Genomic DNA, 24,221 nt, shown 5'->3' with positions numbered 1-24,221 from the left:
GGTTGTTTTCTTACTGTGGAGTTTTAAGAATTCTTTGTATATTTTAGATAACAATTCTTTATCAGATATATCTCTCTGTAAATATTTTCTCCCAGTCTATGATTTGTCTCTGTATTCTCTTAAACTAATTATCTTTTTATTCAAGTCTATTTTTTAATTTCTACTTTAACACTAACTTAGGAAAGCACAATTCACTGAGATTTCCACTGCCAAGAATAGGTGCCACTTTTCTGAATGGGACAGGAAGAGTGAATCGCATGACGACAGTTAAAGCAATCCCAAAGAAACAAAGGCAGAGTTCGTGTTCTTTGAACTTGGGAGAACAGTCTCTTGTTTACTTGGTCCCATGTTCATTAACAGCAAAAGGGTGAAACTGCAGTGTGCTACTTGTGGTGACAGACTAGCTGCTGAGGCAATGAGACTATCGGCACTGGAGCCACAGTCACAGGTAAAACATAAGTAAATTGGCTCCAAACCAAATTCCTTGAGAGAGTATTGAGTTGAGAAGCTGGCAGCACCAGATTTTTAATATTTCACATACATAAACCAGTACTTTTCAGGTTCTTGACAAAGTGGTACCTTGGTACCAAGTTACCAAACAAGTATACATGAAGGCTGACATGTTCATGGAAGACTGCGTCACAGGCTTGAAGCACCAAAGTCATCGCTTGAAAATATTGGGTGTGTCTGTGGCATAGAAAGAGCTTGGGCACGACTTTCCAAAGACACCACTTCTCAGCACATCAAGGAGCTGGTTAGTGAAATTGAAGTTCAGAGATAGAAGTCAGAATAAATGAAACTACCAAAAGATTTTCCATCATGGCCTGATGGACTGTTATGGATGACACAACGCATGTGTCATTTGAATACGATGATGATGCAAAATGAGAAATTTGTTTATAGCTTCATTGCCAACAAAACTGTTAGCTCTGAACCAATTTGAACCACTCACAGCAACATTGCCAACAGGTGTAGTTTGGAGTCTGAGCTTTGTGTGGCGAGTCCTGACGGCACAGCTGCCGTGAGAAAAATGGTCTGGAGCAGCTGCCTGGAATGATGAACTTGCACCAGGATCTTAGTGAAAGCTCTGCCTTCTTTAATGACAATGTCTTGCCTGAAAAACATCCGACCCAAGCAGTGTGCTTAAAGAGGCAGTAAAATTGTGACTTCCCTAACAACTGACACATTAAATTCAAGATTATTCTCTTTATTCTGTACAAAATGGAAGCTCATCATAAGCAACTGGTGATGCATTTTTAGATAGGGTAGTTATCAAGGGGAGGGGCCCGGCTGAGAATGCTTGACGAGGATGGGCTCCTAGCGTTTCGGCAAGAAATGAAGGGTCGTGGCCCCAGCTCATTAACATCATGAATCAGACAGTCTGACCCCCCGATTTGTCTAATATCCTCAATATTTAAAGATATTAATATTTCCGTGCAAGAACAGAATGCCATGCATTTTCATTAAGACACGTAAGGTCAGAGAGCACGCGTAAATGTTAAAGAACCAGAAGAACGGGGGTGCCCGGCTGGCTCAGTCGGTTAAGCGCCTGACTTCGGCTCAGGTCATGAACTCACGGTCTGCGAGTTCGAGCCTCACGTCCGGCTCTGTGCTGCCGGCTCGGAGCCTGGAGCCCGCTTTGGATTCTGTGTCTCCCTCTCTCTCTGTCCCTCCCCCGCTCATGCTCTGTCTCAGAAAGAAATAAACATTAATAAAATAAAAATAAAAAACCAGAAGGACAGAGGCTCATGCAGATTGTGATCATGGATTCCATTATTAACAAGTATTGTTTTGGCATTTGCACATCTGTGAAACTGTAACCAAACACCTTATGAACCAATAAGATGTGGAGTTTTTTGATTGAACATTTTAAATATAATTTTCCGTCAAATGAAGACACTGCTGCAATGAGGATGTTAATGGATGCTGAACCTACTTGCCCCCAATTGTTAGCCAAACCCAACCGGAAGCCGGAAGCCGGGAGCCTCCTGGGGCACCGAACCGGAATCGGCAGAGCAGCGGGAGTCTGAAGGGCCAAGGGGAGGCTCCATCACCGGTGTAAGAGGAGGCACTTGTGTTTTGCGCTATTTTGCTTGAAATCGGGTGATGTTAGAGCATAATGAATGCCGACATGCATGACGTGGTAGAGATAAAACCCTGATTTGTAGAGAGAGGGGCAGTAGGTCCTCCACTGGGGAGGCCTTTGTTGCATTGCCATTGGTGTGTGAAGACAGGTCCTTGCATACGACATGAAGACACACAGATATACGCCCGCAAAGAAAGGCAGACAGAGATGCAGTGTCGGGACCGTGCGTAGTTTCTCTTCTGATTTCTCCAGTTTCTCAGCGGGATACAAGTCAAGGCCCAGAAGGTAAGATGAGAGGGGCGGGGTGATAAGCAGCCACCTCAAAGGATGTGAGGACACCCACCCTGGAGACCTAGAAGTCACGGGCAGCACCAAGGACCCGCCCAAGGTGAAGTCTTGACAAGAGGTTGGCTGAGTTGGTAGGTGGAAGGAGAGAGGTGGAGTCATCCAGCACTAGGGGGAGGGGAGAGAGGGGACGGAGCACAGCTGCAAGCAAGGGAGGGGTGCGGTATAATGGCGGTGCCGTGAATCCAGGGCATGGAAGTGTGTGTGCACTGTGACGGTCAGCCAGGCTGGGCACCAGAGGCAGCAAGCTGAGGAGCAGAGGACGTAGTCAGAGGGAGGGCACTTGAACTAGAAACGGAGGAACATAGCCATTGGTGTTGTGGAGGCCAGGGAATGAGCTTGGCAGTGGCTGACTGAAGGAAGGAAAGGTGAGGTGGCCAGGAGAAGGGGGTTAGAACCGAGGTGGATTAGGTATGTGCAAGCAAAGTCACCACGATCGGTAATGAGCAAGACTGACTCTACTGCTCAAGTCCTCATCGACTGTGAGATGGTTGGAGATTCTGTCGCCGACACTGCCCAGGAAAGGCTGCAGGGCAACTGCTAACAGCTTGTGCTTCCAGGGGCTGGGGTTTGTGGAAGAAAAGCCACGATCCAAATGCAGCCAGAGGGGTACCCAGTCCACCTCCAGCAGGACAACACTCTGGAGAGGTGGGAGGAAAATGGAGAAGAGGAGGAATTAAAGCTGGGTGGACTGGTCTCCATTAGAGCCCAGCCTGACGGTCAGAATCATCTGGAGGGATTCAGAACAACAGAAGCCCAGGTGGTACCCCCGGGGACACTGCTTCTGAGCTACGTCAAAGTCCAGGGCTGGCACTTTTAAACATCCACCCAGGTGACACAACAGGCAGCCAGAGACCAGTGAGTGAAGGATGGTGATGGGCACAGCCCAGCGCAGGGAATAGAGCCGGTCACATTGTAATAACTTTGTACGGGACAGATGGGAGCTCTGAGTAAGAGTATTGTGGAATCACTATGTTGTACTCCTGAAACTAATGTAACATTGTGTGTCCACTGGGCTGCCAAGTGGCCATCCCAGAAGCCACGACCCCTGGGGCCTTTGGGGACCGGGGCTCCACATTGCCTTGAGTACAGTCTCACTGATGCAGCCACACTGTTTTGTTACAGGTGATCTCAGTACACATTATTTGTCCTGTATTTTTGGAATTATGTGTATGAACGGGCTAGACCATCTCTGGATTTTGTTGTGTGCCAGCAAAGAGAATTGCAGTCACCTGCGTGGCTGAGAAGCTGTGTTGAGGAGGACACAGGACAAGGGTCTGGTGTCTGTGACAGACTCAGGACCAGGTGGAGGTGAGTGAGGGACAGGGCGACAAAGTCACCATGGTAATCAAGCCTCCCCCACACCTCCCTCCAAAGTCTGAATGAGGAGCCCCCAGGGCTGGCCAGGGGCTAAACCCCTGAGTCCTCACGGGCACCCTGAGGGTGAGCATGCCAGTCCAGCAGGATGCCATCAGTCACCACCAGGTGGCAGCAGGGGACAGGAGAGGGGCCAGGCCCCACACAGGAATAGCTGCTCCTGGGCCCGATTGGTTGGCCGCCCAGGTGTCTCAGCCTCCTATCTCCATTCTAACATAGAACCATCTCCCCCAAATCCTACACTTCCCGGGGCTCGCCTGCCATAGAAGGAAAATATGTTTCGGATGACCCTTCCTCGCTTCCTGCCGTGATGGGATAATCCCACCAGTCCCCAGGCGTGGCCTGACTCCTCTGGCCTCAGTCCCTCTGAGGCGACCTCCACCCCCTGGACCCTGCTATCCACTCGGGCCTCCTGCAGCCCTGGGCCTATCTCCCACTACCCAGACTCTCAGGCCCAGGAAGTCCCCTACCCCTGCCCCAGTGGCATGTTGAGGCATGTTGAGCAGAGCAGGGATTCCCAGCCAAAAAGAAAGGCTTGAGCCCAACCCCAGAACCTGTCACCCTCAGCCACAAGCCAGGCATGGCCGGAGGCCCGTGATGCCCTAGCCCCCACTGTTCTTCCTCACCGACCTCACATCTGACTTTCTCCCACGTCCACTCAACTCAACCACAAGCCGACTGCCCCTCACACAGCACCCCAAGCCTGTTGCTCCTTGACACCCATGGGGGCCCAGGGTGAGGACACACCCCTGGCTGCCCAACTTGTGCTCTCACTGCCAAGGTCTTGACGGGCAGGTTGGGCCCGCCCCCAGGCCAGGTGCCGCCTGTGGGGCATAAAGCCTGCAGAGGCAGCTCCTGAGGGAGCTCTGCTATCTGCCATGAAGGGGAGCAGCACCCTCCTGCTGGTGGCCCTCACCCTGCTCTGCTCCTGCGGTGAGTCTGTGTGCTTCCAGCAGGGCCCATGTGTGGGGGGCAGACAGGAACCTGGGGGGCTAAAACCCAGGCACTAGGCCCCTCACGAGGATGGGCGGCGGCCTTCCTAGGTGCCCGACCGGCCTCCATCACAGAACACAGATGTGGGCAGATGCCCCCGATGCTCCCGCCAACCCCAGTCCCCACCCAGCCCAGCTCCAACCTCTGCCCCAGCCCTAGCGTCACCAAGCCCAATGTCACCATCCCAGCCCAGCCTGACCCCAACCCTCCAAGCCCCAGGTCAGCCAACCTCACTCAGAGGGTGAATTCCAGCCACATTAGGGTCTTGCCGCCCCTTCCCTAGTAATGCCAGGGAACCCCAGAGTGGGAGATGCTGCCGAGGCTAGGGGTGACAGGAGGGGTCTGTGGCCAGGTAGAGTTAGGGGGTATTATGGAGTAAGACCTGGGGGAGGTGAGGCAGGGTGATCATGGGGGCACACCTGGGGCAAGTGAGGTGGGCATTGATGCAGAAGTTCCGGACACCGCCGAGGCTGGAGTGCTGGGAGGTCTGGGGTGGGCTGGAATGGAATTCTCTTGTGCTGGTGTCACCTTGCCCCCACCTCACAGGGCTGGCCATCGGGGATGACAACAGTGACTTTTTCATGGACTTCCTGCAAACGCTGCTGGTGGGGTCCCCAGAGGAGCTATATGAGGGACCTCTTGGCAAGTACGATGTCAATGCAGATGCCAAGGCAGCACTGACGGAGCTCAAGTCCTGTATCGATGGCCTACAGCCTATGCACAAGGCGGAGCTGATCAAGCTGCTGGTACCAAGGCTGGGGTGGGGGCGGGGGGGTCACCCCATTCCCTGAAGGTCCGCAGCCCCAGCAGGACACACAGCCCTGCCCCACTAGCCCTCCACCAAATGCTATGACTCCTGATTATCACCCCAATACAGCCACCACCCCACAGACACCTTGACCTGCCTCAGTCAGCAGAAGTGGACATCCCAGACCTCACTCCCCCAGAGCAGCCTCAGCCTCCCCTAAGAGCACATACATGCATATGGCACACCCACATACAAGTACGCACCACTTCCGCCGTTGCTAGGAGGGGACTGGCTGAAGTGTGCCAGAGCCTACGGTCCTCCAGGGGCTGGCCTGGGCCTACCTGCCCAACAGGATGGGGCTTTCTAGTTATCGATCGCCAGGTATGGGACCCCCAGCCCTCTTGGCCCACACCTGTCTGCCTTCCAGGTGCAAGTGCTGGGCAGTCAAGATGATGCATAGCGGACCCCAGTCATGTCTCCAAGCAGCCACAGGACCAGCTACACAAGCAGCAATGGCCACACTGCCCCATTACCACTTCTCCGCGTGTAAATTTATCATAAAACTGTTCAATCAATAAAGCCTCCTGCAGCTCAGGCTCTGGCTCCTGTCTCTCCCCACAGTCAGGGACACAACCGCATGGATATGAGGATTCACAGACACGGGGTCACATCCGCAGAGCATGCACGGAGAAGTAGCCCCACACAGAGGGCAGACCCACCAGACCCCCATGTAGGCGGACAGAGCAAGACGGACAGGCAGAGGAGTGGACACAGGAAGGGCTACAGAGGCAGCGGTGGGGTGCAGGACCAGTGCGTCAGAGGAGGCAGGGCAAAGAGCCCCAGGCCGACGATGAGGCTAGAACCGGGAGGTCAGGCTGGGGGAGTTCTGCGTCTGAAGACTGTCATTCCAAGACAATAAATATCCACAATATACACCTGGCACAGGTCCAGGGCTTGAAAGCATTCCCCCTAAAGTCACCCAAGGAAACAGTCTGTCTGGAAGACGTGCAGACCCGAGCCCTATCCCCAAGAGGAACCTTGACAAAGTGGAGAAGAAAGTGCACCTGGTCTTGAGGACACCCGTGGTCGAGGGGTGGGCATGGCCAGCAGTGGCACAGGAGGGAGAGCAGGGTCTGGAAAGGTCCCGCAGAAGGGCAGCAGCTCAGCGCCACCCCCCAAACTCCCCAACCAGCGCTGACCCTACCCTCACCCAGGATCCCAACTGCTGGAGCCTTCTTGTGCCTCAGTTTCTCCAGATCAGTGGTCTTCACTGGAAGCAAGGCCGACTAGGTTCATCTCTGCCCCTCACAACCTTTGCTCTCTGGCCACTCCAGCTCTGGGCCCTGTGGCCTCACCTTCCAGTACAGAACCTCACTGTCCCTTTTCCCACCCTCCAAGCCTCTGCCCTACCCACCATAGTGAGGAGCAGAGCAAAGTCCTGACCTGAGCCATGCCTGGTGAGGGTGGGGGTCCCCTGGGCAGAGGCCATTGTCTTCATCATACAGATAGTGATCTAGAACCTGCTGTCCCACTGAGCTGCATTCTAGAGCTCAGGGGCCAGGATCTCTCCCCACCCCCACCCAATTCTCCAAGCCCCCTGGGAAGAGGAGAGAGAGGGAAAGGCCTTCCTTTCCATGCCCCTTTTTTGGGAACTGCCTGGCATTGAGGCCGGTGCGACGGGACGACCTCCAAGGAGGCTCGGTCCATAGGTTGCTCTGAGTGCAGCTCCTGGACTGAAGAGGTAAGGGCTCCTCTGGAGCGGCCCTCTCCCTGCCCCACAGCACAGCCTCAGCCAAGAAGTTTTCCACCTTTGCCCACCACTCCCCGCCCAGTGGTGCCCAGCATCCCCTGAATAGGAGGAACCTACCCAGAGCCCCTGCAGAGCCAGGGAAGTGTGGTCAGTGAGGCTGGAGGAGACAGCCCTTCCCAGCTTGTGAATGAGGGTCTAATGCTCCTCCTCTTGGAGGCTGGTGAGGGCAGAGCAAGCCCACTGCTCCAAGCATAACCTCTGTGTAGACCCCAGCTCAAGACCTTACTGAGGAGGCTGTGGCCTGCAGTTCTGCCCACCAGTGGGGACAAGACAGGGATAGGGTGGGGAGTTGGGACTTCCCAGCACCTGGTCACTCTTCCATCCATGGACAGAGCCAGCCATGGCAGAGGAAGTATGGGTGGGCACCTGGAGGCCCCATCGCCCCCGGGGGCCCATCATGGCCCTCTACAGCAGCCCAGGACCCAAGTACTTGATTCCACCCACCACGGGTAAGAGCCTGGGAGCCTGGGATGGGACTGGGGTAGGGGAAGAAGCCAGCTCTGAGGTGGGCTCGGATGGGCCTGGAGAGGGTCTGGAGAGGGTCTGGGAGGGCATGGGGCGGGTCTGGGGAGGTTCTGGGAGGGTCAGGGAGGTCTGACGAGGGTCTGGGGAGGGCATGGGTGGGCCTGGGGTGGGTCTGGGGAGGGTCTAGGGAAAGTTTGAGGTGGGCCTAAGGAGGGTCTGAGTGGGGGCAGGGGGTGGGCCTGGAGAGGCTCAGAGCAGGGAGGGCATTGGGAAGGCTGGGGGCTCATCCCTGACTCCCAGCCCATCAATCCCTCTGGGGTCAATAGGGTGGGGAGAAGGACGGCATTCTTACTCCGGGCTGCTCAGAACCCCTGCCCCACAGGCTTTGTGAAGCACACACCCACCAAGCTGCGCGCACCAGCCTACAGTTTCCGTGGGGCCCCCATGCTCCTGGCAGAGAACTGCTCCCCAGGGCCCCGCTACAGCGTGAACCCCAAGATACTGAGGACTGGCAAGGACCTTGGCCCTGCCTACTCCATCCTGGGGCGCTATTGTACCAAGACCATCATGACCCCTGGCCCCGGTAAGTGAGCCTGGCCCAGCCACAGACCTGCCCAACCCTGCTGGTGGCCACTGCACGTCCTGTCCAGGTGAAGGTGTGAAGGAGCACAGGCATCCTGGCTCTCCTGTCCCCTCTTTTTCCTCTCGAGGGACACCATCAGGCCCAAAGCAGCCTCGGAGACCCTCAAGCCCAGCTCTAACTTGGGCCTTTCTTGCCCTACATCCCCACACCAGGCCCACACCAGACTCTGCCCTTCCCCCTCCAAAGCTGCACCTGTCCCGCCCACTCCTGCAACTCCGGGACACCCCTAACCAATCTCGGTCACCATCCCCTCCCAGCACACCCTCCGCTCTTCTCCCGAGCCAGGTGACTACTTTCCAGAGAAATCGGCCAAGCACGTGTTTGACTCAGCACCCAGCCACTCCATTTCTGCCCGAACCAAGACCTTCCGAGTGGACAGCACCCCAGGTGTGCACCAGCCCTGGTAGCCAACATCCAACCAGGGTGGGGACCCGGGGGGTGGGGGAGGTGAGACAGGGTAACCTGATGGCTGCACTCCTAGAAGTGGCAAACTTCAGGAAAGGAGCTGAGACTCTGCATGCAGGATTCTGTCCAACCTGAGACTCACTGCCTGTGCGCCCCACAGGCCCTGCCGCCTACATGCTGCCTGTGGTCATGGGGCCCCACACCGTTGGCAAGGCGTCCCAACCCTCCTTCTCCATCAAAGGCCGCAGCAAGCTGGGCAGCTTCAGTGACGACCTTCACAAGGCAAGGGTCCCCCCCCCCCAGGGCACAGCACTGTTCATCCCCCAGAGACAGTCCATCTGGCCCTTCCTCCCCAGAACCCAGTCCCATCAGAGTGAAACCTATCAGCTCTTCACCCTCCGGTGTCTGCCACATGCATGGCACCGCCCTGTCCCCTGCACCCCCAGGTTACATTCCTGGGGTGAGGAAGGGCAGACAATGGACAAGGACGGAGATAGCAACAGTGCCGGGGGAGTGGAGCAAGGAAGGGATTTATGGAGTGCTGCAGGGAGGGTGGGAGCAGCCTTCGATGAGGTGGCATGCAGGAAAATAAGAAGAAGGAGAGGAGTAAAATGTGAGATATTTGGGGGAGGAGGGTTCCAGCTGCAGAAAGAGCCAGTGCAAAGGCCCTGAGGTGGCCATGTGTTCAGGAGGTTGAGGAGCCTGGGGAGACTTCCAAAGTGGTTTCACAGCACTGCTGACCCCGCCAGTCCAGCCCACGGCCATCAAATCCCACAGGACAGAATCCCAGCTGCAAAGGGGCCTCTCCTGCACACACCAAAGGGACAAGCCTGGGACTGACACACTGAGGTGTCATCACCTTGGTGAGGCTTCAGTAGAGGAGTAATGTCCCACACAGAGAAGGTCATCCCACAGTGTGACTGTTGTCTGGAGACAGAAGGGACCCCTGGACACACAGACACACAGTGACTCAAGGCTTGAAATGCACTGTCCGATGCTGGCCGCCTACCCTTTGGGATCACGTGCCCTGGCAGGCCAAGCCTGTCTGAGCCTCTTTCACCTTCCAGACCCCAGGTCCTGCAGCCTACCGCCAGACGGATGTGCAGGTGACGAAGTTCAAGGCTCCACAATACACCATGGCAGCCCGGGTGGAGCCCCCAGGGGACAAGACCCTCAAGCCAGGACCAGGAGCCCACAGCCCTGAGAAGGTCCAGGAAGAGCAGGGCCCAGAGGGGTGGCGTGAGGGGTGGGGAGTTACAGTGAGGAGGGAGTGGGGATGGTGACATGGCCCAGAGGGCATAGGGATGGTCACAACCCAGTGGGGGGGGGGAGAAGGGGCACCACTCAGAGGGGGTGATGGGGCACAGCCTGGGAAGCCGGGAACACAGGCCAACCTGTGTGGTTGAGTTGTTGGGGGATACATCTCGGGGGTGTGAAGTCAGCAGGGGCACAGCCTGGTTGCAGGGGGAGGCACAGGCCAGAGGAGTAGTTGGGGAGCAAGCCCAGAGTGGGTGTGGGGGGGAAGGGCCTGTGAGCCTGTGGGGGGCACAGTGGCCATGCATCCCTAGAATGCTAGGCTTTCCTGACATACCACTTCCCCAGCTGGCAGGTCCTGCCTCCCTAGACACCAGTGACAGTTAGTGTGCAGAACACTCACCAAACCCAGTAGTGTGGCTTTGGCGCTGGTCACCTTGGCCCAGGGCTCAGGAAGGACAGTGAAGCCACTGTCAGCAGCTCTAGCCCCAGGGAGGGCAGAACCTGTCAGGCAGGGGCAGGGGTGCCAGAGCCTCTCACAGCCTCTCCTCCCCAGGTGACAGTGACCAAGCCCTGTGCCCCCATCGTCACCTTCGGCATCAAACATTCTGACTACATGATGCCCCTCGTGGTGGATGTGGAATAGCCCTGGCCCCCACCACACCCCATCACCCACAGCCTCTGCACATCATGTTCCCACATCTGGGCCGTGGGCTAGGGACGCCTCCTCCCCAAGCTGGGCTGTGGCCAGCCTGGCCTGCAGGGCAGAGCATACCTGTTTGGACAGTTGTGACCAGTTATTTTTTCTATGCTGCTTTCCCATTTGCTAATCTTGTTTCCTGCTGTGCCCACATGTTTAATAAACCACAGATCCCATTAGTAATGGGTTTGTCTTGACAGTAGAATCAAGCTTTTTCAGAAAGCCGCCCCCCCCCCCCCCCCCGGCCAACATAGGCTGTTGGGTCCTACCCTGGCTTCCAGGGCTTGGGGTCTGAGCAGAGAGGAGGGCTTGGGACCCTCGGGTGCCCACCCTCCTAATTCTGCCTCGGGCCCTTCACCTCGCATTTCGTCGTACACTCCAGGGATGGTCACACAAGCACCTATCCCCTCCTATATGGTCTTCTGCCTGCATGACTCACTCTCACCCATGAGATCTGGGTCCCCACCTTGAATCTGGACTAGGGCCTGTGACCACCCTGAATAAAGTGATACTGTGACTCCTGACGCCAGGCCATGACATAGAAAGGAAACGGCTTCTGCCTGTGTATCCCCCTCGCTTCGCTCACTTCACACCATGGTGTGCCCCCAACACGTGGTGTGGCCACATCAACATCCAGGCAGCCAGCACAGCTGGACCGCAAGCTCACACCAGCATCAACCAGCGGAGATGTGAGCAAGCCTTCAGGTGACAGCAGCCCTGGCCTCGGGTCTCCCAGCTGAAGCCTTAATGTTCTAGGCAGAGAGCTGTCCCCACCATGCGGGTCTCAAATTCCAACCACAGTGATCCAAAGACAAAAATTACTATAAGTGACTAAGTTTTAAGGTGATCTGTTATGCAGCAAAGGCAACACAGGAAGCACAAGAGGACAAGGACCAGGAAGGAGGTATCTGAGTGAGGCCCAAAACAGGCATTTCTAGAGGCCGCCTGGAGTCTAAGGCCAGGCCTTGAGGAATGGAGTCTGGATTTCACCTTGACCTTGGGGAGGTTGCAGAGGACCTCAAGATGGGTGGTCCTGCCTGCTGTCCCCGTGAGCCTGCCAGCCATAGCCACACAGAGCACAATACGGCTGCTGACCCTGGCCCAGCAGGAACCACGTCAGGTTCGGTGTTCTGAGCACCTCACGTTTATTCATCTAACCCTTGGGAGTAATACTATCATCACCCTATCTGAGTTACAGAAACTTGGCAGAGAAAGTGGTAAGCCTGTGACCACCTGCCTAGGGCAGTGGGGGCCAAGTGAGGGAGGGAGGGAGGGAGGTACAGGGACAAGGCAGAACCAGAGAGGGAAGAAGTGGGGTCTGGACCAGCAGTGTCCATGGCCTGTCTGTGGACCGAGTCAGTTCCAGATGAAACTCTCAAGCACCCAAAGAAATGAGGACACCAAAGACAGTGTTTACTTCACCATGAAACTGTTTATTCCAAATTTTTATTGGTAAATGCCTTGTCCTTGAATTGCGGGATAGAGCCTGGCAGCTACCTTGGCACAGACTGGGTCCCCGGGTCCTTCTTGGGTTACTAGTCTCAGGCACCAACATCAGCAAACCCCGCCCATGCACAAAAGTAGGTGCTGAGTGCACAAGGCTGAGCAGGAAGAGGGTGAAGCCTCTGACCGGTTGGCAGAATTGCCAGGCCCCCCTCACGGAATCCATCCCAATGCAACGAGAATGAGAGACCAAAAGGTCAATCAGAAAGGAACTAAAACCCAGACCCCAAAACAGCTGGAAGCAGAGATGGAAACTTTAGGAGAGAACGTTACAGCTGGAGGTCTCAGGGAGACAGCAGAGAACACTCAGCAAGACCACCCAAGTGCAGAATGGAAACTAGCCTGCCACGGCAGGACGAGCAGGCACAGCTCGCTTAGTGTGGCGTGGCTCCCACAATGGAGCATGTTCTCAGAAAGTGAAGTCAGCACCACAAACCCGGGCAGAGTGGGGGATGCAGGGTGAGGGTGTGTCTGCAATGCCCTCGGCAGCTGCCAGCACAGCGGCCAGTGGGCACGCCCCCGTGGCAAGATTTAAGGTGAGATGAGCAGAGGACTAAGTCAAAGCCATAGAGTGTGGCGACTGGGAAGGGAGGCAGGACCACGGGAGCCTGAGAATGCCAGGGAGTAAGGGGAAACAGTGAAGTCCCAGAGACACGGAGGCACGTAAGCCGACCTCACTGGATGAAAAACGAGCATCTGGAGGAGCAGAGGCAGTCAGAACAGAACACTCAGAAGTAGGAAGGTGGGATCCTCCTCCTCCAGGAGGCTGAGAGGGCCAGCAGGTACAATGGAATGACCATATGAGGATACAGGCCAATCCTGCTGGAAGGGGAGGCAGGCATCAGTGCCACAGGGGCAGTGCCCAGGGCTGGAGACCAGAGCAAGGTAGGGCCAAGAGAGTTGACGTGTGGTCAATGTGTGTGACCCGGGCAAGGAGGGTGGACAGGGCGCCAACAGTCTTCAGGGAGTAAGGGGAGTAACCGGGATGACAGAAGACGGGGAAGGACACAGAGCCAATGAATCGTTTCTTACATGTATTTGTGCACAAGCAAGGGTGCCGACACCTCACCACATCTCACCAGCGGGTGAGATGCCGCTGGTCCAGCTGGGCCTGTGGTTCGGTTTGTGTGAACATGGGGCTGGCCAAGTGGGCCGTGAGGGCCCAGGGAACAAACGGTGGGTGGGCATGGAGGGCAGTCTGCAGAGGGATGCGAGAATAACTAAGCGTCCCCACAGTAAGGTGGTAGTCACTGTCAAAGGGCCTCGCTTGGTGGATGGGAAGCTGCCTGCTGACACTCCAGAAGCGACCCACAGGTCCTACGAAGAGAGTCCTTGTAGGGAAGCCTCCTGTCCTGACCCACAGAAGGTGCCCCCCTCAACACACACACTGCCTGACTCTGAAATGCCAGACAGAACTGCTTCTAAAGGTCTGGTCTCGCGGAAATACACCTTTGGTGTTGGGTAGCTCTCGAATCCTGAGAAAACGGGGAGTTTCTTCTCCTGGATACAAGACTGTGAGATCCAGAAGGACTGGGAGGGCCCAGGGCCTCCAGCCAAGGTTGCAGTCCACTCCTTCATCCATGGCCCCTTGCCCTTTCCCGACGGTCCGGAGGGCAGGCAAGGCCTCAGGGCGGAACCCTCAACATTGATCTACCCATGCCCAGCAGCCCTAGCCAAGAGTATCTGCCATCTCTGGTAGAAATGGTGCTCGAAGTTCACAGCCACACCCCCTTCCTGTGTCAGCTCCAGGCACCTCAGATCTCAGATGTGGCCTGACCTAGAGACAAGGACGGGACAGAGCCTTAAAACGCCAAAGCCCCAAGGAACAGGGGAAGGCTGCTAGCCACAGGTAGCCATGTCCAGGATTCCCAGCTGCTCAGGTCAGACCTGCTCTGCCAGAGCCTCTAACACCCAGAACAGTACAGAGAGCTGGGCCTTGGCTTCTCCAAGGGAAAGAGACCCTCACACACATGGGACCGGCCAACATGAGCTCACGGGGTCAGAGGAAGCCACAAACTCCCAGTCACACAGGAAAAAGATTCCCAAGCCACGATCATCGTTTCAAAGGAGTATTTTGTACGTAGGTCTTCTGGAGCCCAGGACACCAGGCAGGGGGAGACCCTGGCTGCCCCGGGCACTCACAGAAGCCAGTTCCTAGTGGCTCATGTCCTTGCCCTTGACAGGAGATACGAGAGGATGAAGAAGGCCACGATCAGGCCTGCGGCCATACCACATAGAAGCTTCCGGTTGTCTCGCCCAGACCTCGCCATTGTGGAAAAGCGCTTCACACTCCCTGTGAGCAGGCCTGTCATGCTTGTGAAATCCGAGTCCTGAGGGAGGAATCCCAGCACAGTCACACAGGGGGGCATCTCCACGACCGACACGCAGGTGCTGCAGGCACGCTGGGAGCCTGCACAGCAGGCAGTGTGGGGCAGAGCTGACCGCGATGCCCGCGCACACTGCAGACCCTTACCATGCTGTCCAGGTACCGGTTCTGGTCTTCTGCGTCCCTATCGATGTCCAGGGCCAGCTGGTCAGGACACAGAGGGGGCAAGGTCAGGCCAGAGAAGGGACACTGGATGGCGCCTGACCCCCCGTAAGACCAGCAGACCCTGCCAACAACTCTGCCAGACACAGTACCACCAGCAGAGATCAGGGTTCAGGTGTCACCCGGACCTCACACGGATGAATGCTGCCATGGATGAGACAAGGAAGATGGGAACTACGTGAAGCCCTTCCCAGCCTCTACCCTCCCTCTGGTCCCCACTCCAGGGTGCTAGGTGGAGGTGAAGGGACGACCACCACTGACCGATTTGAGCCTGGTGACCTTGGAAGCCAAGTTGTCGGCCATCCGCTTATTCTCCCGGTCTAGAATCTCCTCCACAGCGGCGGGGCTCTGAGCTGCGAGAAGGGAGAGTCTAAGGGGGAGCATCCACCTGTGAGCACTGCCCTTGACCCCTGCATGTCAGCCCTTTGTGGCCTCAGGGCTCTCACTCCAATCCCACCCAGCCATGCTGGAAGTCTCAGAGGACTGAGCTCACATCTGTTGAGCGGGCCCAACCCTAACCCGGGATCCAGTGCATGGACGTCACACATGACGGGCTGTGTAAAGGATAGTGCGTGTGAGCACCTGTCATGTGAGCACATGTCCTGTAAACATATCTAGGCACCCCAAAGGGGTACGGTCCTACTAGCACTTTCTGATATTGTCACAGAACCTGCACGATTCCTCCACAGATGGCATCATAAGGATAGATAGGATAGTTATTTCTGGCAGGAAGAGCACCCAGGAGGGAAGCAGAAAGGCCCTGGCAGGGATGGCCCATGAACTGGGTTCTGAAGAGATGACAAGTGACCAAAGAGGAAACAAATTCGCAAAGCTCCCAACACCCAAAAGTGGGGGCTGAGGTCGATCCTGAGTGCAGGCCCTAGGTCTGCTCACCTCTACACCCCACACCTTACAGGACGCCCTGACCCATGACTAGTGATGCTGAATCTGTCACATCAGGTGGGTGGGAACCATCTCCCCCCAAGTTCGGAGTGCAATTTTGCGGCGGCCAGGATGCCTTAATATGCCACCGAGGCACAGCCTTAGGAATCACTGATGAATACAAACCCCAAAAGAAAGGCTGTTAACGTCCTGCCAACCACTTCAGGTTCGTTAACCCCTTAACGGTTACAAGAGCCCAGCGACACAGGCCATCAGCATCCCAATCCCAGATGAGAACAGGGGCTTCCCCGAGGGCAAACGGGCCAGCCTAGGCCACCCCACCACGCAAGAGCCTCCTCTCCCACGCCAGCTTCCGGGACCTGTGGCCCGTGGCCCGCCAGAGGCCCCAGGCACAGGGCCCCAGAGACCCCTCCCCCCGCGCGCAGCCTGGCTCCGCCCGCCGGCAGTTCTCCCCGCCGCGGCCACTCAGCGGGGCAGGGGCGGGCGGAGGCGGCTCCAGCGGGCAGCCGCATCGTCCACAGCCGGCCGGCCGCGCCGCCATTCGGCTCGCTCCCCCGCGCTCACCCCGCGCCCAGTCAGCCATCGCTCCCGGCCCCGGCCGGGGTCTCCGTCAACGGCACGGCCACAGCCTCCGCAGACGTGGCGCAGCAGTGGGAAGGGCCCTGCGGCCCTGCCCCTTCCGCCCGGGCACGCCGACTTCCGGCCGAGGTCCGGCCGCCGGGGTGACGTGATGGGAGCCGAACCCGCCTGAGGTCTGTTCCGCCGCCGGACAAGGGGAGGGGACGGGCCGTCGGCTCTGGGGACGGCTTGCTGGTTGGTGCTTTCCTCTGCCAATTACTGCGTTGACAGACACTTCTACCAGCCAACCGCGCCGAAGGCGGGGTCAGGTCCTCCGTAGGAAGCGCTCCCAAGCCTTTTATCAGGCGAGATAGGCTGGAAGGGGTCTCAATGGGCATCCGCCTCCGCCAGGCTGCGGTGGGAGTCCCGGCCCCGGTTACTGCCGGTGGGACAGTGGAGATCAAGGCCTGGGGCGAGCGGGCGCTGCAGAAGATGCAGGGGTGAAAGCACTCTGAAGGAAAATGAACCAGACGAAGGGTCAGAGTGTGGGGGTGGTGGGGACAGTAGGAACCGGGCGCTTGCCTTTGCACCCGGGCGCTGAGGGCGCGGTGCGAAGGAGATAGTCAACATAGGCTTGTTGCACAGTGGATACCTCCCCACCCTACTGGAGCGTTTGCTCTGTGTCATTTAGTCCTCCTAACAACACACTGAAACGAGAATTTCTACCATCTCTGCTTTTCAAAAGAGGAAGCTGAGTCGAGGCCAGACTGTGTCTGGGTTACACACCCAGGAAGTTGCTGCACAAGATAATGCTTTGCCTTCATCCTGACCCCTCCCCACTCTCCCCTTTCTTTAAGCTTCAAGGAGGTCTGCTTCTCTCCCACCACGACCATTCCCATCTGCTCTTTTTGTTTTGCATGACCTTCCCCCAGATCACTTCTTATCGTCCAGTCTCCAAAAGTGGCATTTCATCAGATCCCTTTGCGGCCCACCAGGCTCTCCGCCTTTTTTCTTAAAAAACAGGACTATGGCTGCCCATCGGCGTCTTATTTGTCCGTGTTTCCTTGTGTTCACCTTTGGAACACAACCTCTACGAAAGCAGGGACCTCGCATGCAGTAGGCACTCAAACCCCTGTTTACTACATCAGGTGGTCTCCGGGCTGCAAAGTCCTTTCTTTTCCACCTGGACTTTCCCCTCGACTTCCACTCGTTCGGTCCATCAAGAGGGGCGTGGATGGTAGGGGTTGGTAGGGCGGGCTGAGGTCCTCGCCTTGCTGGGAATTCCAGTCCAAGAAGCAGGGGTCCCTGTTAGGTTCGGAGGCTACTCGGCCCCAAAGTCGGACGATCACCGAGTAGGATCTTTGAAACCCCAGCTAACTCCGGGCAAAATCTTCAAGCTCCAGTCAGCTGGTCCAGGTCTCGCCTCCTTAAGGAGCTCGCGGCCCTGACACAACCCAGAGCCGCAGCGCACGCCCATCCCGGCCTCTCCCAGCGCAGCCCCGGCCCCGCCCCACAGCCCCGCGCTTGCCCGTCCCAGATTCCTCCGCGCGCAGCCCTAATACAGCCCCGAGTGAGATGCCGTGCACGCCGGTCCCGACCTCCCAGGCGCACAACCCAGACTCCGCCCCGCGTCGCCGCGTACGCCGGTCCCGGCTTCCCCCGCGCGCAGTCCTGGCCCCGCCCCGCGGCGCCGCGCACCCCTATCCCGGCTTCCCCCGCGCGGCGAGTCAGGGCGGAGCGAGCGGGCTCATCCTGGAGTCGGAAAGCCAAGCCTCTCGCACCCGCCCGGCGCGGTATCCCGGGGGCGCCATGGAGCCCCGGGTGGTTGCGGATGCTGTGGAGACGGGAGAGGAGGATGTGATTATGGAGGCTCTGCGCACGTACAACCGGGAGGTGAGCGAGAGCCGTGAACGTGGTACACGAAAGAAGAGGTGGGGCAGGGTGGGGCGCGAGCGCGGCGGGCGGGGCGCCGAGTCGGTGAGGAGTTGCTACCGGGAGAGAGTCCGGGTGCGCTCGCCGCTGGGCGGGTGGGGCGGGGCGCCGTCTGTTTCCCATCCCCGGAGCGCGGGTCCTGCCTGGTGTGGATCTGTGCCCCTGAGCCCCTGGGTCTCTCTGCAGAACTCCCAGAGTTTCACGTTTGATGATGCCCAACAGGAGGACAGGAAGGTGGGTGCTGACCGAGGGGTAAAGGGGAAGGGATGGGAGGTCCCGGGAAAAGGGGCCTGGTGGAGCCGCTCTTCTTCCTGCCCACAGAGACTGGCGGAGCTGCTGGTCGCGGTTCTGGAGCGGGGCTTGCCACCGTCCCGCCGCGTCACCTGGCTGCAGAGCATCCGCATCCTGACCAGAGACCGCAGCTGCCTGGAGCCTTTCACCAGCCGCCAGAGCCTGCAGGCACTTGCCTCCTATGCTGGCATCGCCTTGGAGGGGTCCGTCCCTGAGCCTCTGGACATGGACGTTGTACTCGAGTCCCTTAAGTGCCTGTGCAACCTCGTGCTCAGCAGCCCGGTGGCACAGGTGCTGGCCGCAGAAGCCCGCCTAGTGGTGAGGCTCGCAGAGCGTGTGGGGCTGTATCACAAGAACAGCTTCCCACACGAAGTCCAGTTTTTTGACTTGCGCCTCCTCTTCCTGCTCACGGCACTTCGCACTGATGCGCGCCAGCAGCTGTTTCAGGAGTTGCAGGGGGTGCGCCTGCTGACTGCTGCCTTGGAGCTGACACTGGGAATGACCCCTGATGGGGGCCCTCCTGAGCTCCTTCCTCCCCAGGAGACTGAGCGGGCCATGGAGATCCTCAAAGTGCTCTTCAACATCACCTTTGACTCCATTAAGAGGGAAGTGGATGAGGTGAGGGCTGACCTGAGTCGGTGGGTAGAGCTTAGCGGTGTGGACGTTTCCTGGATCTGTCTGCCTGTAGGAATACTGGCAAGTTTCTGGGCATCAGATGGGGAGAGGGCAGGTGGAGCTCTTAGCTTATCGGGAGGAGGCAAGGAGATGCACGTTTTGGGCAGGGAGCCTTGGAGAAGATTTCTGAGAGAGGTGGAGGGCATGTCTGGCTCTTCCAGCCTAGCAGGAGGGCTGTTTGGTGTGTGGGGAGGCTGTAGGAGATTTCCCACCATGAGGCCGTGACCATGTGGCTAGAGTACTCTGTGACTTCATCCCAAGAGGACTTAGTGACGTTCTTGATCACAGAAACACTCTGAAGGTAGAGTAGAAGAGGGCAAGTAGAGGAGATGCATGGTCTCTGCACATGATCCTGGAGCGGTGCTTCCTCTCACAAGAACACCTTTCTTTTTGGTCAGGAAGATGCTGCCCTTTATCGGCACCTGGGGACTATCCTGCGGCACTGTATGATGGTCGCTGTTGCTGGAGACCGCACAGAAGAGTTTCACGGGTGAGGGTGCGGCCTCTCGAGATGGAAGAGATGGTGTTCGCGTGTCTGAACAGTGCTTCCCAGCTCTGGCTGTGGGCTAGGCTCCACCCTAGAGAGTCTTCATGTGTCTGGCTGGGACCAGACATCAGTGTGTCTCTACAGTACTACTACGTGATCAGGACAAGTGTCTGGATCTGCGGACAGGAACGTGTCCCTGGAACTTGGGTGGTAGCAACAGGCAGTGTGGTATCTACAGGGCAACGTGGTTACTCACCTCTCTTGTCCATGACCTGTGTTTAGGCAGGTTCTGGCTTGCTTTTTTTGTTTAATTTTTTTCTAATGTTTATTTATCTTTGAGAGACAGAGCACGAGCAGGGGAGGTGAGAGCGAGAGGGAGACACAGTATCTGAAGCAGGCTCCAGGCTCCGAGCTGTCAGCACAGAGCCCGGTGTGGGGCTTGAACTCACGAACTGTGAGATCATGACCTGAGCTGAAGCCGGACGCTTGGCTGGCTGAGCCACCCAGGCGCCCTCAGGTTCTGGCTTTCAAGAGTGTCTGTGGTGCTTCAACCCAGACAGAGGGTGCCCCTTTCCTTGGGAACTCACCCCACTGAGTGGGATGAGCCTCTGAGGTTAGTCCTACTCTAAGTTCTGGCCTCTTGCTGGCCATTAAGTCCCTGGACGCTAGTTCACATCACATGTGGCCTCTGCAGGGGGCACCAAGGGTTGTACTTGTGCAGGGGGACCAGACTTACCAAGCCCCTCTCCTCCATCTGTCTACAGCCACACAGTGAATCTCTTGGGAAATTTGCCCCTCAAGTGTCTGGACGTCCTTCTTACCCTGGAGCCACACGAAGGTTCCCTGGAGTTCCTGGGAGCAAACATGGATGTGATTCATGTCCTCCTCAGCTTCCTAGAAAAGCGTCTGCACCAGGTGGGCAGAGGGACCTACCGTGTGGGTACCTCAGTGGCTCTGACTTTCCCCAGCAGCTGTGGTCCGTGCTTTTTCACGGTACCCACTGGTAAGTGGAGATCAGCCTGACAGTGTGAGTCAGGCAATTTCTCCATCTGCTCTGTGGTCCAGCCACCAGACTCCTCCCTGAGAAATATTTGAAGGTTTTCATTTACACATATTTGAAGGTTTTCATTTCGTTGGTTATCATGAGTTTTAAAACAAAGTACTTACCTTTTAGATTTCTTTGTGGATCTCTTTTGAGTGATCTGAGAAGTCCCCAGCCCTTGCTTGTGACTGTAGAACTTCAGTGTTGCTGCACACAGGTGGCCCGTGGGAACAAGCATCCCTGCAGGGACCCACAGGCATCTTGAGCCAGAGGCTCCCTGGTTCTTGGGCCTGCACACAGGACGTTGGCCAGACCTCTGACCAGCTTCTCTGGGAGCTTGCAGACATCACACAAGCTACAGAGTGCAAGGGAGTGGGATTAGATGGACACCTCCAGAATCCACATCGCGCACATATGCTGTGAGCTGGAGTACAAATGCCTGGCATTGGATGTGATGGCTGTGACTGTCCCTACCACTGCTGCTGCTGGGGTTGGGGTCCAGGGAGATAACTAGGGAGAAGGCCGGGGAAGGACAGGAGCTCTCTGGATCCATGAAGCCCACAGAGTAGAGATTTTCTTTTTGTGTTTTGGCTGTTGTTTTCTGAGGACAGGTCATGTGCCAGTGGTGTGCTAATAACTGATTGCTCTGTATTTCCCGTGCAACCTTGGTATGTAGGCGAGGAAGTGAGAGCAGATGAGTTATTTGCCCCAGGTCACAGAGCATGTGAGTGCATCCTAAGTTAAGGTCCATTTGTGGCCCTCTTGAAATTCACACAAATTCACAAGAATGTGCCCAGTCTTGGCCCCTCAGCTGACTAACCAGGGCAAGGCCTCTTCCTGAGCGCCTCCTGCCAGGACCGTCTGGTGTGCGTGTGTTTGGCACCCCCCCCCCCACTTCAAGTCAGGTGGGGGCACAGCCCCGGTGACAGAGGCTCCTCTGCAGACGCACAGGCTGAAAGAGAGCGTGGCCCCCGTGCTGAGCGTGCTGACGGAGTGTGCCCGCATGCACCGCCCTGCAAGGAAGTTCCTGAAGGCCCAGGTATGGGGCACAGGGGCCGGGGCGGGACCCTGCTTACAGACCCCAGCTGCTGCAGCCCCAGGCTGAGGGACGGCTGCCCCCCCAGGTGCTGCCCCCACTGCGGGATGTGAGGACGCGGCCCGAGGTCGGGGAGCTGTTGCGGAACAAGCTTGTTCGCCTCATGACGCACCTGGATACTGACGTGAAGAGAGTGGCAGCTGAGTTCCTGTTTGTCCTGTGCTCGGAGAGTGGTGAGTGGCAGGATCTGGCCCAGCGCCTATCCCTCCCAGCCACCTCACACACTGATCTCTGCCCTGCTTCTCAGTGCCCCGATTCATCAAGTACACGGGCTACGGGAACGCTGCTGGCCTCCTGGCTGCCAGGGGCCTCATGGCTGGGGGCCGGCCTGAGGGCCAGTATTCGGAGGACGAGGACACGGACACAGAGGAGTACAAAGAAGCCAAGGCCAGGTGTGTGCCCCTACACCCTCGGCTCCTCTCACTCACCCTGGTCCCTGTTCCCACACCCATATGGACTCACAGGGTGGGTGGGACAAGATGACAGATGGCTGAACTTTTTGGGAGTCAGGCACTGGTCGCATAAGTAACCTGCCTTGATGTCAGGATGTTTTGTGAGTGTGGGCTGAGTGGGGCCAGGCAGTCGGGGGACCAGGATATCCCCCGAGCAGGGGCTGGGTCCTTGCTGCTCCTGGAAAGAGCCCTCTTGTGGCTGCCCTGCTTCCACCCACCCCATGCAGCCGCCTCCTGTCCTAGAGAGTCGCTAATGCATTCCCCACAATCCCTCCCCTGGGAAGCAGCATAAACCCAGTGACCGGGAGGGTGGAGGAAGAACCGCCCAACCCCATGGAGGGCATGACAGAGGAGCAGAAGGAACATGAGGCCATGAAGCTGGTGAACATGTTTGACAAGCTCTCCAGGTACGTGTTGTGTCAAGGAGGGGCCCACAGCTGGGAGAAGGGTGAACAGAAGTCCAGGACCCGTGTCCGGTCCTGTGAGCGCCAGGAAGTGGGGTTAAAGTTGGGCTTAGCAAGGCTGTGTTACTAAGGTCAGAAACAGGAAATGCCCCAGGAAAGGATTAGACTTGAGGTTGGTATTACATTTGTTTCGTAGATGACAAAAATTGAGACCTGGAGAAATAAGAATTCTAGAGTGCATAAGGTCTCAAAGCCACTGGGTCGCAGTTTGGATTCAGGCCTGTTTGGCCAGGGGTGAACCCCACTTCTGCCCCACATGCCGTGCCCCTTCCCCACCATGCTTTTCCCCCACAGGCACAGAGTCATCCAGCCTATGGGGATGAGTCCCCGGGGTCAGCTCACATCCCTGCAGGATGCCATTTGTGAGACCATGGAAGGGCAGCTCTCCTCGGAACCCGACTCAGACCCCGACTGAGGACACCCACTCTTCTGTTCCCCCTTCAGAACTGGTGCTGCTTCCAGAGATGGCCTTGGGACTGTGACCCAGGGAAGCCATGCTTGGAGACCCTTTTCTCTTTACTTCCAAAGTTCTGTTACTGGTCTGTCTCTGGTCCAATTTCTTATCTTTAGGACTGTGAGGGCCTTGTCCTGCTGCAACTCTGGGAACTCCACCACGATCTCCACAGATGAGGTGGTCTCGTGTGCCAAGAGGATGTGTGCAGAGGCTGCTGCCTGGGGGCAGGAGCTGAGCATGGGCACATGCACAGGCAAGCATGTCCAGGGCTGGCATACCGGCCCAGAGCTTCTGTGTCAGGCAGGCGCTGCAGCTGACAGGAAAAGAACTTGCTAGGACCCTGTATCCTAATGTCAGAAACATACTTTCAAGGTATGCTCTATTTCTGTCCCCACTGAGCTCAGGACTGGGAGCCTCCTGTGCGTTCTTGGTCCTCGCTCAGCACTCTACTATAAGTGTCCACAGCAGCCAAGCTCTCACTGGTTGTGACAGTGGAATCCTGGCCTTCCCACTGGCGTAGACAAATACTCGAAGGGAAACGCACCTCGTAAAACCACAAGTCTGGATTTCTGTCGTGTACCACAAAGCACCACTGAAATATCTTGGAATAAAGAGTTTTGAGCAAGAAAGTGTGTGAGGAATTAATTTCATTGTTCTCAGAATTCAGTCCTTTTCCTAGATCATCATTCATGTCTTTTGTTCTTGTGGAGGCCACCAGACCCTCTCTGAGGACTCTCTTAAACGCGCGGCAGGTGGTGAAACAGTGCCCAAGGGAGCACATGCAGGGTGCGAGCCAGGGGTCAGGATGATGTGCCTGGCGGTGCTATCCATGCTGGGCCTTGGGGCAACCCCAGCAGAAGGGGCCTGTGCAGGCGCAGGAAGTATGGCCTGAGAACATGTCTGGCTGGGGGCCAGCCAAGGTTTCTAAATGACTTAAGGCCTTCCATAACTTAGATGTCAATCCTAGAGGCATTATTGGGAAGGCCTGGT

The 24,221-nt window shown here is 57.1% G+C and overlaps 4 protein-coding genes and 1 long non-coding RNA gene across 8 annotated transcripts; 3 read left to right on the top strand and 2 right to left on the bottom strand.

Annotated features, from left to right (window-relative positions):
- Positions 1 to 498: 498 nt before the first annotated feature.
- LOC109492269 lies at positions 499 to 7,089 on the bottom strand. 2 transcript variants are annotated; one of them, XR_002146124.3, is made up of 2 exons: positions 6,993 to 7,089; positions 499 to 1,114 (listed from the first exon to the last, which is right to left on the bottom strand). It is a non-coding gene; the product is annotated as an uncharacterized LOC109492269 (long non-coding RNA). The 2 variants fall into 2 exon arrangements; XR_002146123.3 differs by having other exon boundaries at positions 6,964 to 7,073.
- SCGB1C1 (secretoglobin family 1C member 1) lies at positions 1,954 to 6,113 on the top strand. Of its 2 annotated transcripts, XM_045039795.1 has the most exons (4): positions 1,954 to 2,058; positions 3,557 to 4,741; positions 5,348 to 5,547; positions 5,977 to 6,113. In XM_045039795.1, exons 2-4 carry the CDS (start codon positions 4,687 to 4,689, stop codon positions 6,007 to 6,009), a joined length of 288 nt encoding a protein of 95 aa, XP_044895730.1. In that variant the 5' UTR covers positions 1,954 to 2,058; positions 3,557 to 4,686; the 3' UTR covers positions 6,010 to 6,113. The 2 variants fall into 2 exon arrangements, with proteins under 2 accessions (XP_044895730.1, XP_044895729.1); XM_045039794.1 differs by lacking the exons at positions 1,954 to 2,058; positions 3,557 to 4,741 and having other exon boundaries at positions 5,245 to 5,547.
- A 60-nt stretch (positions 7,090 to 7,149) lies between the features above and the next one.
- On the top strand, positions 7,150 to 11,023 carry ODF3 (outer dense fiber of sperm tails 3). The gene is made up of 7 exons (XM_019812909.3): positions 7,150 to 7,290; positions 7,692 to 7,808; positions 8,207 to 8,407; positions 8,753 to 8,854; positions 9,033 to 9,154; positions 9,940 to 10,080; positions 10,683 to 11,023. Exons 2-7 carry the CDS (start codon positions 7,700 to 7,702, stop codon positions 10,770 to 10,772), a joined length of 765 nt encoding a protein of 254 aa, XP_019668468.3. The 5' UTR covers positions 7,150 to 7,290; positions 7,692 to 7,699; the 3' UTR covers positions 10,773 to 11,023.
- Positions 11,024 to 12,238: 1,215 nt separating this feature from the next.
- On the bottom strand, positions 12,239 to 16,498 carry BET1L (Bet1 golgi vesicular membrane trafficking protein like). Of its 2 annotated transcripts, XM_006937698.5 has the most exons (5): positions 16,345 to 16,498; positions 15,139 to 15,230; positions 14,803 to 14,859; positions 14,560 to 14,659; positions 12,239 to 14,106 (listed from the first exon to the last, which is right to left on the bottom strand). In XM_006937698.5, the coding sequence occupies exons 1-5, from the start codon at positions 16,361 to 16,363 to the stop codon at positions 14,084 to 14,086; spliced, it is 291 nt and encodes a 96-aa protein (XP_006937760.1). In that variant the 5' UTR covers positions 16,364 to 16,498; the 3' UTR covers positions 12,239 to 14,083. The 2 variants fall into 2 exon arrangements, with proteins under 2 accessions (XP_006937760.1, XP_003993872.1); XM_003993823.6 differs by having other exon boundaries at positions 12,239 to 14,659.
- Positions 16,499 to 16,640: 142 nt separating this feature from the next.
- On the top strand, positions 16,641 to 23,860 carry RIC8A (RIC8 guanine nucleotide exchange factor A). The gene is made up of 10 exons (XM_003993821.6): positions 16,641 to 18,231; positions 18,457 to 18,504; positions 18,592 to 19,179; positions 19,635 to 19,726; positions 20,488 to 20,638; positions 21,709 to 21,804; positions 21,890 to 22,034; positions 22,109 to 22,253; positions 22,601 to 22,720; positions 23,072 to 23,860. The coding sequence occupies exons 1-10, from the start codon at positions 17,914 to 17,916 to the stop codon at positions 23,190 to 23,192; spliced, it is 1,824 nt and encodes a 607-aa protein (XP_003993870.3). The 5' UTR covers positions 16,641 to 17,913; the 3' UTR covers positions 23,193 to 23,860.
- Positions 23,861 to 24,221: the final 361 nt, after the last annotated feature.

Source organism: Felis catus, chromosome D1 (genome assembly GCF_018350175.1).
Source record: "Felis catus isolate Fca126 chromosome D1, F.catus_Fca126_mat1.0, whole genome shotgun sequence".
Taxonomy (NCBI): Eukaryota; Metazoa; Chordata; class Mammalia; order Carnivora; family Felidae; genus Felis; species Felis catus.
The sequence above is the reverse complement of the archived record's forward strand: the minus strand, read 5'-3'. Positions and strand labels throughout refer to the sequence as shown.

Excerpts from the sequence above, each read along its gene's own strand:
- SCGB1C1 (XM_045039794.1), top strand. The coding sequence starts at position 5,245 with ATGCAGAAGTTCCGGACACCGCCGAGGCTGGAGTGCTGGGAGGTCTGG. Across the intron at positions 5,548-5,976 it reads CGGAGCTGATCAAGCTGCTG|GTGCAAGTGCTGGGCAGTCA; the intron begins GTACCAAGGCTG and ends TCTGCCTTCCAG.
- ODF3 (XM_019812909.3), top strand. The coding sequence starts at position 7,700 with ATGGCAGAGGAAGTATGGGTGGGCACCTGGAGGCCCCATCGCCCCCGG. Across the intron at positions 8,855-9,032 it reads CCGAGTGGACAGCACCCCAG|GCCCTGCCGCCTACATGCTG; the intron begins GTGTGCACCAGC and ends TGCGCCCCACAG. Across the intron at positions 9,155-9,939 it reads TCAGTGACGACCTTCACAAG|ACCCCAGGTCCTGCAGCCTA; the intron begins GCAAGGGTCCCC and ends TTCACCTTCCAG.
- BET1L (XM_003993823.6), bottom strand. Across the intron at positions 14,860-15,138 it reads AGGTCACCAGGCTCAAATCG|CTGGCCCTGGACATCGATAG; the intron begins GTCAGTGGTGGT and ends TGTCCTGACCAG. Across the intron at positions 14,660-14,802 it reads ACCGGTACCTGGACAGCATG|GACTCGGATTTCACAAGCAT; the intron begins GTAAGGGTCTGC and ends TTCCTCCCTCAG.
- RIC8A (XM_003993821.6), top strand. The coding sequence starts at position 17,914 with ATGCCGTGCACGCCGGTCCCGACCTCCCAGGCGCACAACCCAGACTCC. Across the intron at positions 18,232-18,456 it reads TGCGCACGTACAACCGGGAG|AACTCCCAGAGTTTCACGTT; the intron begins GTGAGCGAGAGC and ends GTCTCTCTGCAG. Across the intron at positions 19,727-20,487 it reads CGCACAGAAGAGTTTCACGG|CCACACAGTGAATCTCTTGG; the intron begins GTGAGGGTGCGG and ends ATCTGTCTACAG.